Source organism: Puntigrus tetrazona, chromosome 2 (assembly GCF_018831695.1).
Source record: "Puntigrus tetrazona isolate hp1 chromosome 2, ASM1883169v1, whole genome shotgun sequence".
NCBI classification, from domain to species: Eukaryota; Metazoa; Chordata; class Actinopteri; order Cypriniformes; family Cyprinidae; genus Puntigrus; species Puntigrus tetrazona.
Window position 1 is genome coordinate 2,969,367 of NC_056700.1, and position 14,426 is coordinate 2,983,792.

A 14,426-nucleotide genomic window follows, 5' to 3' on the forward strand; every position below is an offset into this window, starting at 1 on the left:
TTAAATTAAGTAATATTTTAGCTTTTCAGCAATATATTTCAGTATGTATGGATTTATCTATGATAAAATGTCCCCAATTGCTTCTTTTTTCTTTAACCAGAATATATATATATCTATAGATATATATACACATATAATAAAGTTCTTTATTTATTCCTTCCCTTTCTAGCTTGTACTTATTTGAACAATGCCTGAGGCTTGTCCTCTGTCTGTTTGCCTCTGTAAGATCACTTTATGTATTCCCCAAATGTCGCTTTGGATGAAAGTGTCAGGAAATTTACTACATGTAAATATATAATATAATATAATATAATTTATACTATAAAATAGTTTAAAACAGTTACAAATTAAAGTTAACAAGGCATGCTATTCACATATAGTTTTCTTTTATATGCACCAATATTTAATTACATATGATACATTTTAAGATAAACGCTTTCATATATGAAAAAATCAGCGCCACATAAAATAATTTTTAAGTGATGATGCAGAACAAAAATAATTTAATATATTTATTAAAATTGATGCTTGGAACTCATTCATGGAAATTGTTTGAACTTACGAAGCCCAGCCCTAGTCAGTTTACATATTTATACTTTTTCCTTTGGTCTGTAAACCATTTGGCAATGGCTGCTGTCACCGGCCGCTGTTTTTATGTGTGTTTTGTGAAATCTGCCCAGAATATTTAAGTGGTTTACCCTCACGCTTCAGTGGGGCAACACAAGAGAGAGGGAGGGCGAGAAGGAGAGAGAGACAGCGAAAGGAGGAGAGGTGAGGGAAGCCAGAAAGGACAGAGAAATTGACTGAGAGGAGAAAAATACAGCTTAGAGCTGCGAGTGCCGTGGAATTGCATACTTCACCGGAGGTTGTGCATGTATGGCCAAGACCGAACCTATAAAAGGCAGAAGAAAGACAGAGTGAACAACAGGCAGGTAAAACACGCCGTACCACAAGTGGACTTCCATACTTTGCTGCACCGTCAACTCAGATCTGTGTGTTGGTCGCATAGATCCACAATGTCAGTCCTTATTGCAACTCAACTGAAGATTGACACCAGCACTTCATCTGGAAAGGTAAGGCCTTGTATTTGCATTTATTTATTAGAGACACTCAAATAACCATTGTACGCGCAAAACTGCTTGATATGTACCAGAGAATATGCTTCCATACTGTAAGATATGACAAAACTTTGTAAGCGTAGAGCTGAAAGAACTACAGAAGTAGAGGTTTGATGTGTCTTGATCAGTCTGCCAAGAAAGCTCATAAACATTTTAATAAATAAGTATGCTCAAGCATCTTAAGCAACACTTCAGTTAGTTGTAGAGAGTTCAGCTCTTTGATAGTAAATTGCATGACTTGTTCTGTGCTGTCCTGATGCATCTGATTACTTACAAATGCACAATTTTTTACATTTTGCTTAAATAGAGGTGGACGTTTTCGCTTTCACTCAAAACGATATACAAACATACATTTTTTCGTCTCCTGTGCCAAAACGTGATACCACGCACATTCATGCACAAACATGTAGAGGATAAAAAAAAAAACTTCCTGTTGGAGCGAAGGCTGAAATGCATTCTGCCATGAACTGAGGCTCAATGCTTATCACACCCTGCAGCACAGGCGACACACCGCACAGCAGTTACAGTGTTCACCGATTGCTACAGAGAAATCTTTTCAGGGTTCAACTTAAGAAAATGACCCTCCAAAAGAAGCTCTATAGTTTAAAACTCGAAGAGCGCCGTGAAGAGTTTCTAATGCACGTCTAATCCTTGCACTCTATAGATGTCTAATTTACTCACTCTTCATTTACTCCCAAAGACCGCTCCATATCATCCTTGGATAAGTTTTAATTCCCTGCCACCTTATCTTGGACATTTTAAAATTGGATTTGAAGGCTCTATGATGTACTCTCTCTCGAAAAACTTGGTTCAGTAAACAGAAAAATCTTCAATGAGAACACATCCTCATTTTCATGCTCAGTTTCATGCAACTTACTGCAGAAGAGAGAGATTAAAGATGAAAGTGAAAGTCAATAGGCATATATAGAGGTTTTGACTGTCATACCGTAGTTGTCGATATGCTCTGTAAGAATAATGATGACCCATTCGTACCACAATTTTAATCAAAGCTTCATAAGTAGTTATGAATAAATTGCCTGCTCTTGCAATCGGTTGACTCTGCAAAAGTGAAGAATTTTCACATACCGCAGGTGGTGGGAATAGGCTAAAAAATTTTTACTTAATGTTGGCCTTGCGTGCCTGAAAGTTTTAACAGTTTGAGAAATTTTAGCACACAATTTCATAAAGGTCACTTTTTATGATGGTTCTTGAGGTAAAATAAAAATGGATTAGACTAAATTAATGAAGGTAATGCTTAAATACTTAAAGGGAGAGTTTAATCCCCAAAAATTGATGTTCCATCATCATTTACTAACCCTCATGTCAGTTCTAAACCATACAACAAAAGAAGATATCTTGAAGAATTTTGGAAACTTTAGTAACCTTTCACTTCCACTGTATAGACAACAAGATGTTTGTGAGTGAACTGCTGCTTTAAATCTTATATACAGTGTAGAAAAGAGGACACGTACAGTGTCCAAGGTTATGTACTGTAATTAGATTTCCAGGAAGCACATGCTGAAAAAATATACATGCCTTTAATACACCGTAAAGCCACACTTCATTTATTTCCACTCGTCTGCATCTTAATATTATCAAAGCAGAAATGCAAGCTTATGCAAAAATGCTTGATCCTCAGCTGTATATGCAAATAATGTAAACTCTGACAACGTTCACCAATGGAGACGTTCGCCTAAAATTCACTATATTCTGAGTTGAAAGAACACAAACAGGTAATGCTACACAAAAAAGTGGCATAGTTTCCAGCGTTGCGGGGTCCAAGGTCATTTTGCACGTTTAAAGATGTGACTGCAGCTTAAGCCGCTTTTGATAGAGAAGGAGCATGAATGTGTATGCAGTATAAGCAGCGGCAGACATGTGGCATGTATACTGTTAATCAAATGCTTGTATTACAGGACAGAACTGTTTTACAAGTGAAGTGTTAGCAGTAAACTCTACCTGTGACATTTATTAAAAATCACAGAAACACAGAATGCCAATGTAAGATGATAAAGAATGGAGAATTTCCATCTATCCATCCATTGCTTGTCCAATGTGATTCTGGAGCTGGGAGTTGGGAGCTCGATCTGTCACTACACATGTCACACCTACAAACAATCCAGTGCTTTAGTTCATGTATACGGCATGTCTTTGGATTATGAGAGAAACCAGAACATCTAGAGGCAACATCTGAAATGGTTCAATATCTAAAATGGTTTCAGTATTTTTTTTTTCACATTATTGATACACCGATACCTCTCCGGCTTTCCCGCTCTCTCTTCCAACTAAATACACATTTTCCAATTAATATTAATTCAAACTTGCTTCAAAACATACGTCAAGCGTTTAAATCTGATGCAGCTTCTTATCATAGAATGAGGCCATAAATACACTATTTTACAATATCATACTATAATATGTGCTCTTGATTGGCAATGCATAAATGTATTCTTAAAATCTTCTTATTCCATTTTTGCTGCTGACTTTATTTCAGTGTAGTGAAGCAGAAACAGAATATTGAATAGAGGGTGTGGTTTTATTTTTGCACTCCTCTGAGTCTGACTCACAGAAAATAAATAGTCGGAGAGGCATGGTTAATGGGATACTGAAAATGTTATGTTTATCTGCTTACTACCAGGGCATCTAAGGTGTAGGTGACTTAGTTTTTTCATTAGAGAAAACAAAAAGATTTTTAACTCAAATAATTGAGTCATGTGAGTCATATAATGCTCAGTAGGCATACAATCTCTGAGATTAAAAAACATGCATGAATGAAACCAAATTAAACCCGGAGTCAGACACTGTGGGGTATCAGAGGTTAAAAATGATATAAAACTTCAGTTTCTCGCACAAACCGATCGTTCCGTGCCTTAGGACATTAATGTGTGGTATAATTTGGATATGTGTGCACGTTTTTTTATTCTCAGAGATTGGGTGCCCATTGACTGCTATTATATGACTGACAGAGTTCAAAAATCTTTGTTTGCGTTCTACTGAAGAAACAAAGTCACCTACATCTCGTATGCCCTGGGCATCTTATACACTGCAGAACATGCAAACTCAATACAGAAAGAAGGACTCAAGTCTTGTTGTGAGACAGTATTTCCATCCACTGAGCCACGATGAGAAGGTGAAGAATGTGTATTGATATAAATGAGTATATCCTTAAAAAATGCATAAACTGTGAGATGAATCCCCACCTTATCGAAAACTCTCCTGCCTTTGTTATTTTTTGGCATTTAAAATGACTTTTGTGCTTATTCAGCACTTGTCCATTACAGGCAATGAGGCAGCAAATTGAGATATAGCCCCAAACCTTGAAGTGATGTTTCTCTGTCATCGTATGAGCCAGGCTGATATTGCTTGGAGTATTTGTGGAGTGTCCTGACAGATTACTCTATTGATCTTCAGTGGCTGAGGTCTGCTGAACTCTTCACAAAGAGAGATGCTCTTTTACACACAGTTGACGGCTCAAAGATAAATTCACCAACAACAAACTCATCAAATATCAAGTAGTTCACACCTGAGCAAACCCTTTACGGTTGTCTGCCCTAAACACGTTTAAAGAAACTGGCGGTGTGCCGTTATTGTATTGGACATTTAAAAATTCTTTTTGTTTTTTTCTTTTTCATTGGTATTCATCTTACCATTTATAAAACAACACAAAAAAACAACTTTTTTTGACACATTGATTAGATTGCTCTAAAACTTTCAAAATAAATTGACAGAATAAAAAATGTAATTGCCATTGGCATTTTCTGGATTTCTGTGTTATATTCAAATACAGAGGCATTAGAAACAAGTGGCTGCATATGTAAAATAATGATTAAAATAATTAATCAACAATGCATACATTTAGCGTATGAAATGTCGACCAAGGAAGTGGTTTAGCACCAAGCTTTTGGGCTGCCATCATTCTGAATCCAATCTGTATGCAGTCTTTGGCAAAGACATGATTTTATTATTGTTCAAAATATTGTACACATACAAGAACGCATGGCGACGCTTTACAATAAGTTTCATTAGTTAACATGAACTAAGAATAAAAACGTCTTGACTTTGTTGGGTTAGTCAACATATTTTATTGACACAGAAACAACATTTTAATAAAAAAATGTAGCCTTCACCATATCTCTACACCTAAACCTTACCTAAAATTAGAGGAAATGATTGATGTACAAGCACCACTGTAAGCCTAAAGTTCACAGAAACTGTCAAGTTGTTCTTCAGATCTGATTGGTTAATCACAATGTTGTTCCAGGGTCAACAAAGATGTTAATCCAAGAACATGTCTCACTTGGAAAAAGTAGGTTCTGTGAACTAACAGTGACCAACCGTATTTCTAACTAATGTTAAACATTAATACATACTGTAATAAATGTTGTTAATTGTTCGTTCACGTTAGTTAATACATTAACTACTGGTAACGAACGACACCTTATTGTAAGTGTTACCGAATGCAGTTTGTAATAAATAAAAGATACAATCAATTTTTTTTTTGCTTGTTTGTTTAAAAGCACAGGTGATTTGTTCTATCTTTTCACACGTAGCATGTCGACATAGTTATCAATAAAACAAATGCTCTGCGACGTCGATGGTTTGTGAAAATGGTCACAGACTGTTGTTGGAGGCTGGCAGGGAGAGAGTTAATTGTGTTGATCAGCGTCACATCGGTGTAATCGAGCCCCGATAACAATGCTGACACACAAATAAATATGACTCTTATTAGTGTCTTATTAATTGCATTTTGATATACAAGCTAAAACAGAAATGTATTGCTGTCTGTCACACATAAACTTTAGGATATTCTCATGCAATTTTGTATTTTTGATTTTTACTGCGGAAGCTTACTTTACTAACCCTTTACTAACATAACTAGAGACGTCTCATTATTCCCTGTATCATATTAAGATCCATGCTCAAATCGATTCAAATACTGTTTCAGTTTAACAGGTGAATGTGAATAAATGATTAGTGATGTAAATATGTGGAAGGGTTTCATCCATGGCTTCGTGAGGATCAGGAAGCTTCTCTCGTATAGGTCTTGAGATTTGCTTCTTTTAGCGTCGTGGCCGTATCGATCCCATACAGAGCAACCGTGCAGCACGCAGACGTATATTTCAAAGCCTTTTTGAAGGATTTATGATGTTATTTTGTGGACGCTGCAGAAGGCTGAGTGGCAGAATCTCTCATCCCAATCAGTTTTACTCCTCATTCGTGGTTTTCTTGCTGAAACGAGAGTGCGTTTCATTTTCGTTCTCCATTTTTACCGAGCTTTACCGAGTCCAGTATTACAGCTGCAAGTGGTGTGAACTAAACCTGCGATAGCTCAAAGACGAAAGTGCTGAAAAAAAAATCGAAAGTGCAGCCGCAACATTGTAAGCTTCCACCGCGTCAAGTATTATTGCGCTAATAACTTGCACCTTTTTGGCTGAGATATGACGGAAATGTAACGTTCATGTACAAAGATCAGGGTTTAACACTTCACAGGAAAAAAACGCAGGTCCTATTTACTTCCAACATGGCTTCTGGGTAAATGTAGTTTGAAAATTCTGGATAATGCAGACACTACACTGTCAAGCAGCATCCCTTGAGGTCAGGTTTAAGAGTTTATCATCTATAAGCTTTGATTAAGGTATATCCATGATAGCGGCTTCTCTATTTTTGCCCATTAAATCAATTAAACCCGAACGCCTTGTAGCACGGAGCGCATGAATAATGCAGGCCGTAAGTTATTCAGCCTCCAGCACCTCTGTTTTGAGTAAGCACACTTCAGCTGACTGCCTGCGCGGCAGGAAAATGGAAATTACAGCCAGTAAAAGGGAAATTAATTGATTCTTACACACTATTTAATTTCCCGTGCTTTCCAGAGATATTTGGGATACAGTCTGGCACGTTAGCGAGAGCTGGACAATGTATTTGAGCTTGTTTCGATCGGGCAAACTGGGCTCGAGGTTTGCGTTTGAGCGTTGTAAACAATTGTTTATTGCGCGATTTGCCGATTATGTCACTTAAGTAGAGACGCACAGAATGACCTGCGATCAGTCAAAAGCAGAAAAGCACACGAAAAGCCTTTGAACTTTAAATGTAGGGGGAAAACTCTTATAAAAGCAATAGATAGTAGCTTTTCCCGGTACGCTATACTTACAGTATATCGATGTGTTGAAATGGCAGTGCTTTTTAACAATAAGCATGAATGTTGTCTGCTTTATAATAAGCACCAAGCTTTGTATAAGAGCCTCAGTGCGCATTATATGCAATGTTCTTTCTTCTGCCAAAAAAACCGAGATAATCGGCGATGTGCTAGGCTTTATAGGCTGTAAATGTACCACGTCCTGCAGAATAATACATTTTGTTGGTCCTGGTAAATTAATGATAGAGGTCATTCCCGTTACGCTGTACAGGACCCCAACATGTATGCATTAAGATATTGAATAAAATATTACACTCGCACTGAATTTAAAGCGTACATATGGGATGAATTTTGAATCATCTCACTTGGTTGTTTTGAGCAGGTTTTCATGTCCCTGCTCTCTCAAACTAGTTTTCTCGGAAATGTAGTTTTCAACTGCGCGTTTAATTAACATACACCTCATTAGAGACGTCGTTATGATTAAAAACGTGCTAGCTTTAACTCTTCATTTCCATCTTTTGATAGAAATGCTTACAAACTGTTGAATTACAAAACAGCCATATACTACCGAGCTCAAACGTAACAAGAATGACCCAAATATTCATATTCAAAATCTCAGTGGTGTGTAAGACATGCCTGAACTGACCGATTAATAGCTTAAACTAGAAGCATGTTTGATAAACCAGATTTCGAGGTTTTTTTTTTCATTAAGAGTAGCTAGTATAACCCAGCCGACTATATTCATTTTCGTTCATTGATCATATTTAATTGGAAATTAGCCTCACATTAATAGTTAAGTTGATGTTCGTGTGTTGTCGCAGTCATTGTGCTAAACGCCTAGGGATCATGAATGTTAAATATTAAATTTACAATAGATTTTTCTTTATTAAAATAACTCATTTTGGGTCACGAAGCTGTTGTATTTCATTTTACCACAGTGTGGCACTCCAGTACCGCGCTACATGACCTTCCCAGCATTATTTAGAAGTAAACGAGAAAGCTTGCTGCTTGATATTGAACATTTGCAAACAGCCATCAGGTGATGGGATGACACAGAGTCTAAGTTTCGGTCGGTTTGATCGCTCTTTATTTTAATGCGCGCGAGATCTGAGGGCTGCGCGTGGTGTGTGAGTGTGTGTGTGTGTGTGTGTGTGTTCTTCAGATAAATATTCTGTCAGTGGTCACTTCTCATGCAGAACGCGTCTCATCCACACACACACACACACACACACACACACAGCTCTGCGTAAAGCTCACACTGCTGTCTTTCCATCGCTCGCCTCATCCTCTGAAATGCAGCGAGATGTTGTGAGCTCTGTTTGTTAAATCCGACGACAGAGCGCAGTTTAACACAGGCTGTTGTGTAGACGCTTTCCTGCAGGCGGGCTATAGAGGAAACAACGTGCTTTGAATGCAGAGCGGACTTTCTCTAGTGCCGCGCAGGCTCCAGTCAAAGCCATAAAACAGAAATTACTCCAACGGAGCGCATTAGAGATTCATTTCAATTATAGGCTCCGTCTCGCCGCCTTTCTTCGGAGGACAGCGGGCTCCGGGCTGTTTGCCTTCCGCGGGAGAGGGACGTTAACGCACGGCGCATCCGAGGAGAGGTTCCGCGCTTTGAGATGCTTTAGTGCTTTCGCGGGACCCATGGCTTCGCTTTACCAGAGATTCACGGGGAAGATTAACACCAACAAATCTTTTCCCCATCCACCTGAAGCCAGTCATCTCCTGGGTGGACAGGTTCCCGAGGAGGAGAATAAGGCTGGGAAGAGTCCCCATCACCCCTCGTCCCGACCCCAGGTCCAGTACCGCAAGAGAAACGCCTGCGAGGATGAAGACGTAAGACTCGCGCTTTTATTTCCTTCGCTGTGTTTTACATAGGAGGACGTTTTATTGTTTATTAATTAGAGTACACGAAGTAAAAGTTGCCGTCGCGCGTCGTACAGGTTAAAAAGGAGTCGGTCGCGCAGCGCTTTTATTTGTATTTTATTTCAACTAAAGCAGGGGTTTGAACTGTAACACAACTGTTACGGCTCCTGAGGCGGTGTAGTTTTTTTTTTTTTTTTTGAAAGGAGGCAACGCAAACGGTGACCAGCAGGGCGCTCGGCGACGAACACGCAGCAACCAGAAGAGTTTCTTCGCGGCGCGTCCTCGCGTTGTTTTCACTGATTTGACCTTCGAGGAGAAGAATGACGTCACAGCCGATGACGCGTCGCAAACCGTCGCCTTCAAACGACAGGTTCTGTCAGGTGGCGCGAATATTCGTTTAAAACGGTACAACACTCTGGGGATGAATGCATACTTACGAATGCTATTAAAAACGGGATATAGTCTTTTATTGGTTTTAAATTATGCGGTAAGCCCAAAGTATTGTTATTTGAAAAACTTCGAAAACAGCGCGGTTTAACCAAAATGCAGGAAGCCATTTTGTTGTCACGTGTTGAGAAAATACAGCGCCAACCAAAGATGACCCCTGCAAACCTAACAACTCCAAATTGTTAGGTTTCTTAAACAAGCCATGTTTTATTATTTCATATTTTTGTTATTTTTTTGGAGCGACTATCAGACCAAAAATTTCATTTAGAAATTTCGAAAAATTGTTAGTTAAATTTTGTCGGAACAAATTCATGTTCATAAACTTTAATAGAAAGCTATGTAATAGATTACAAACAACCAAAAAATTATTCAGATGTTAAATTTAAGTGCACAATTAGATAATACCAATTTAGGTCGGCCAATTAGTAAGCAATGATTAATTTTGTTCAGCCTGTGTGGTAAAAAAGGTCGCATTAGCAATTAACGGAAAACAATTAAGCAAAATACGAATGTGTGTCTGAATAATTTTGGATCCCAAATTTTGACCTCATGAAGAATTTTTGGGTATGCCACATTTCATATTATCCTCACTTATATATGAACTGCATAGTTTCCTGCAGCCACTAGATAAAATCGTATCTAGTGTGTGAATAATTGTTGGCTTGACTATATCCTGTGGCTAATATGAAAAGTCTTGTTTACTCACCCCACGGTGCTGTCACATGCATTTTAGTAGTAGACTTTGCATACCTCATGCTGGTTTATTTCAGTCTCACAGACTGTGATACTAAGAGCATGATATCTTTGTGTCTGTAGGGAATAGCATGCTTGCTTAATGGATGATGTGTTCGCTTTTCGTCATTGAAACTGTCTAGACAAATCGCTCAAGCTTTGCAGGGTCACGGCCTACCAGAGATGACTGCAGAAGGTTATGACTCTCAAAGGTACTTACGGTAAAATCATCCAGATTAGTGGTCGTGTTATGAAGACTTGGTTTTACTCGGCCTCTTTCTGGAACTGTTTTACGGAGTAAGACTCAATAACGTTTACATAACCAGCTGCAGTTCGGTTCGCTTTGGGATACGGCATTAAACCGTTCAGAGAGCTTTGAGTTCAACAACAAAAACGAGGACTTTGGATGTTGAGCCGTGGATGGTCTGAAGTCCCTCTGTCCGGTGACGGTCTGTCAGCGCGAGTAGATTGTGTTGAATAATTGATGAGCGAGGCTGTGACAATCAGGAGACGAGGAGCTCAATCAGTCCCCTCTGATTTTCATCCCTGTTGCGTTTTGCAAGTAATCATTTCTTGTGGATAAAGCTGCATGTGCGACAGTTTGGTCTACTATCAAGATTCAGATTTAAACATATAATATTTATCGGCCTGGTTTGAAAGAAAGGGCTTAGTCTAAGCCAGGATAAGGCCGCAGTTAAATTAGGACATTAAAGTAATTTTTACTTTAACTAAAAATGTAAAAATACTTAAAAAAAGACAAAACTAAGTAGTGCACATGTTTTCAGTTTCCTTCAGGAAACAGCTCAGATTTACATTTTAATCCAGGCTTTAAGTCTTGCCTGTGAAACCGAGGATCAAATGTTATTTTGTAAATCCATACTGTATTTTAGTACAGTTGATATCGCTACAAAAATGCGATATCAACTGTATCAGCATACAGAATTCCTACTATACTGGTAATAATGAGAGATAGACACCCTTTGAGTTAGCGCGTCTAATTGAATCATACACTGAATTATATTGTAAGTCTGGTTCGAAACGCGCAAGAACAATTCATATTTCAATTGTTGCAGTCAGACAATACACAGATGAGTGTATTGCGAATATGCAAATCTTGCAGAGTAAAATTACATCTGTAACATCAGCTCTTTGCTGCTTTTATAACCCCATTCATCACGAAGACAAGAAACAATGAGCACTCGCGCACTTTGCAACTTAACTTCAGCTCAAGCCACCTTCAGCGGCTTCTTCTCACCGATACTAATAAAGGTTCGTTAACGATACTTCATCTACACCAATCTGCGTGCATTTAAAATGCATCGTTTTGGCCTTCCGTCCACGCGCTAAATACTTTTTCCAGCTGTAAGTCGGTCAGTCAATCAAAGGCTGATTATCTAGAACGGTATAAACACCATGGCTCTGTAAAACAAACTTATTAAAACGATCGTGTTCCTTTAATAATAGTGGGTCAATATGCTGCGATGCTCAGCTAATTAGAAGGTTACACTATCCATTGACTTCGTGATCTACAGACGTCAACGTATAAAATATCACACCGGGTTTTTCGTCTCGTAATCCCTTGCCGTGTTTGGCAGGGATGTGAGGCGGTACAGTGACCTTAATTAATCATCCATAGGTGGCTGGCCCAGAATAGAGTGACATTCAAAAGGACAGGGGCCTGTGGATATGTTTCCTTTCATGAAGAGAAGCATATTGACTTTCTCTGTATACTCAAGCAGGCGGGGGGCAGTCAAATAACCTGGCTTTGCCTTGTGTCACAGTCCGCGGTGTGTGACAGGCTGGATAAGATCAAGCAGGCTGCCCGAAGACAGGAGCTTGAGAATTACAAATCGTGACTTGCATGTTTCGGTCTCGTCATGCGAGCCTCGGGACCCAATGAGAGCTGCCGGTTTGTGCACGCTAACCGAGTCACACAATTAAGGACATTTGAGTAGGTCAATCAACACCGTTTTTTAAATTACCTCTCCACACAGCAGCGAAAACGATATCGCGTTTGTGGAAATGTGACACTGCACTGTAGGCTCACCGCTCCGTTATGAATATCACACACGTGGCATTAAAGCGCTAATGGCATGTAAACGAGCATCACGCACCATTACGTGGGCCGTTCTCGATGCTTTACACAGCGTAAACGCTTTGTCGGGCAGATCATGAAAAATATGCAATATTAAACTTTTTGGGAGGGGCACGATAAAAATGATCGCATCCGAAAAGGCTTTTATAAGCTTCACTAGATACAGACTGTTTGGTCGAATGCGCTTATCTCCATGCTTAGATCCATTCCAAGAAATTAATCTACATCCTAATCTGGTGGTTACGTCACATGTCTCTGGAGTATACTGAGGTCAGCCAACCATTATAAAACGTGTCATTTCACAAAAAAAATCTACGACGGTGTATTTTTACATACCTCGGATGCGGTGAGTATTTAGCAATTGTCAAATATGGTACAGTGAGAAAACAATCATAAAACCAATCACGCACTCAACATGGGAGACTTATGAAATATAAAAATAAAAAAGTTTTTCTCAAAAGTCTTTTCTCAAAAGGTTAAGATGTTAAGTCCAATTCTGAGAAAAAAGACTATATGCAAGTTGAATGGAAATTAAGATTTAAGCTCTTATTTCTGACATTTTTGAGTTTTTGTTTCGCAATTATGACTTTTTTATGCAGTTCTGACTTTTTTAATGAGAATACTAAGATATAAACTTGCAGTTGCAAGTCATAAAATCCAATTCTGTGGAAGAATTAATATTTTTTATCTTGCGTGTATAATAAGCATTTGCAAGTTATAGAGTCAGAATTACAAGATATAAACAAGGAAATTTTTTGTTATATTTTAAAACTACATATAAATCAATCATGATTATGCAAACTTTCAGTAACCACCAGACAACAGATGTACAATAACACAGGTAAAAAAATTAGTTATCAGTCACATTCATACAACAATAATAGATTTAATTTTAACTGTCTGAAAATGACACGATAGACAAATTCTGTTAAGTATTTTAATAATTATAAAGACGAATGAGATAAATTTCTCTGACTTTAATATGCTGACTTTAGATGTATTTTTTTTATTATTGTTGTATTTTATATTTTCTCAAAGTTACACCAAAACAAACATTCAAATTGTGCCTGACGAAGAACTGATTTGTCGAAATGTCGAGCACTTTGAATATTCTTTTTTACTTTGTCACAGTGTATGAAATCTTACCCTTTTGTTGCGAGGAAAGTTCGCGCACAGAAATGAGAATTTTGAACTTTAATGGCCGTCACCATCAAATATTCATGAGCTTTGTTTCGTCTCAAAGATATTCACACGGACAAAATTAAAATGTCAGATGGTGAAGGCAAACGCTTGGATCTATAGCTAGAGCTGACCTATGTACAGTACGTTACATTATCTTCACAGACTCAATGCTGAGATCTGATTAATATGCAAATCTCAACATAAACCCCGGGCTTGATAAATGTACAGCGTGATGACTCGAAATCTGATTACCCATGATTAATTTATCTCTCGGTGCAACGTGAAACGTCGTAACCCAGACTTGTGTTTACTACTAAAGCTATTTTAAGTATAAAAAGCCTTTTTACCGACAAATCGAGCGTGAACGGTCAAAAGCAGAAGAAGACAGAAAGTCATTTTAGCATGAAAATTGAAAGTAAGTGACTGTAGGTGTCTGTGTCAGGTGCTCACGATTATCACATCTGAGAGTTTTCTTGGGTTTCCCGCTGTGATAACGGCAGAGCGGATTGTTAATGTTGAGGCATGTTTTGTATCCGAGCCGCTAAGCGTGAGAGACGTATCACTGATACAAATGCAACGTCTCCCGCAGGACTCGCTCGTGCAGGCGACGGAGAACAGAAATGTTATTCTTAGCCCGCCACGTTCTCATTCACGTAGACTTGATTTAGAAAAGTGAGAGACAGTGGTAACAAAGCGCTTGATATTCGTTGTCAAAAATGATCGCTTCGCAGCTTTCTGCTTCACACCACACAAGTGTCTGTCACTTCCGGAGATCGGCCAACGCAAACGCCTAGACTGGTTTCATGAGGACGAACAGACTGGCTTCTTCGGGTTGAGCGGAAGTTAAAAA

General features: G+C 38.5%; 1 protein-coding gene across 3 annotated transcripts in view; it reads left to right on the forward strand.

Moving 5' to 3' along the window:
* The window catches only part of dpp6b (dipeptidyl-peptidase 6b), a 108,894-nt gene that overhangs the window by 13,658 nt on the left and 80,810 nt on the right, over positions 1-14,426 (forward strand). Inside the window, exon 1 of one of the 3 annotated variants that reach the window (XM_043222186.1) lies at positions 852-1,073. The exons of 1 other annotated variant lie outside the window; for it this stretch is intronic. In XM_043222186.1, coding sequence (XP_043078121.1) covers positions 873-1,073 — 201 coding nt within the window. In that variant the 5' untranslated portion in view covers positions 852-872. Of the gene's footprint in view, positions 1-851; positions 1,074-8,405; positions 9,091-14,426 lie in introns of those variants that run through there. One more of the 3 variants, XM_043222193.1, reaches the window with a different exon arrangement.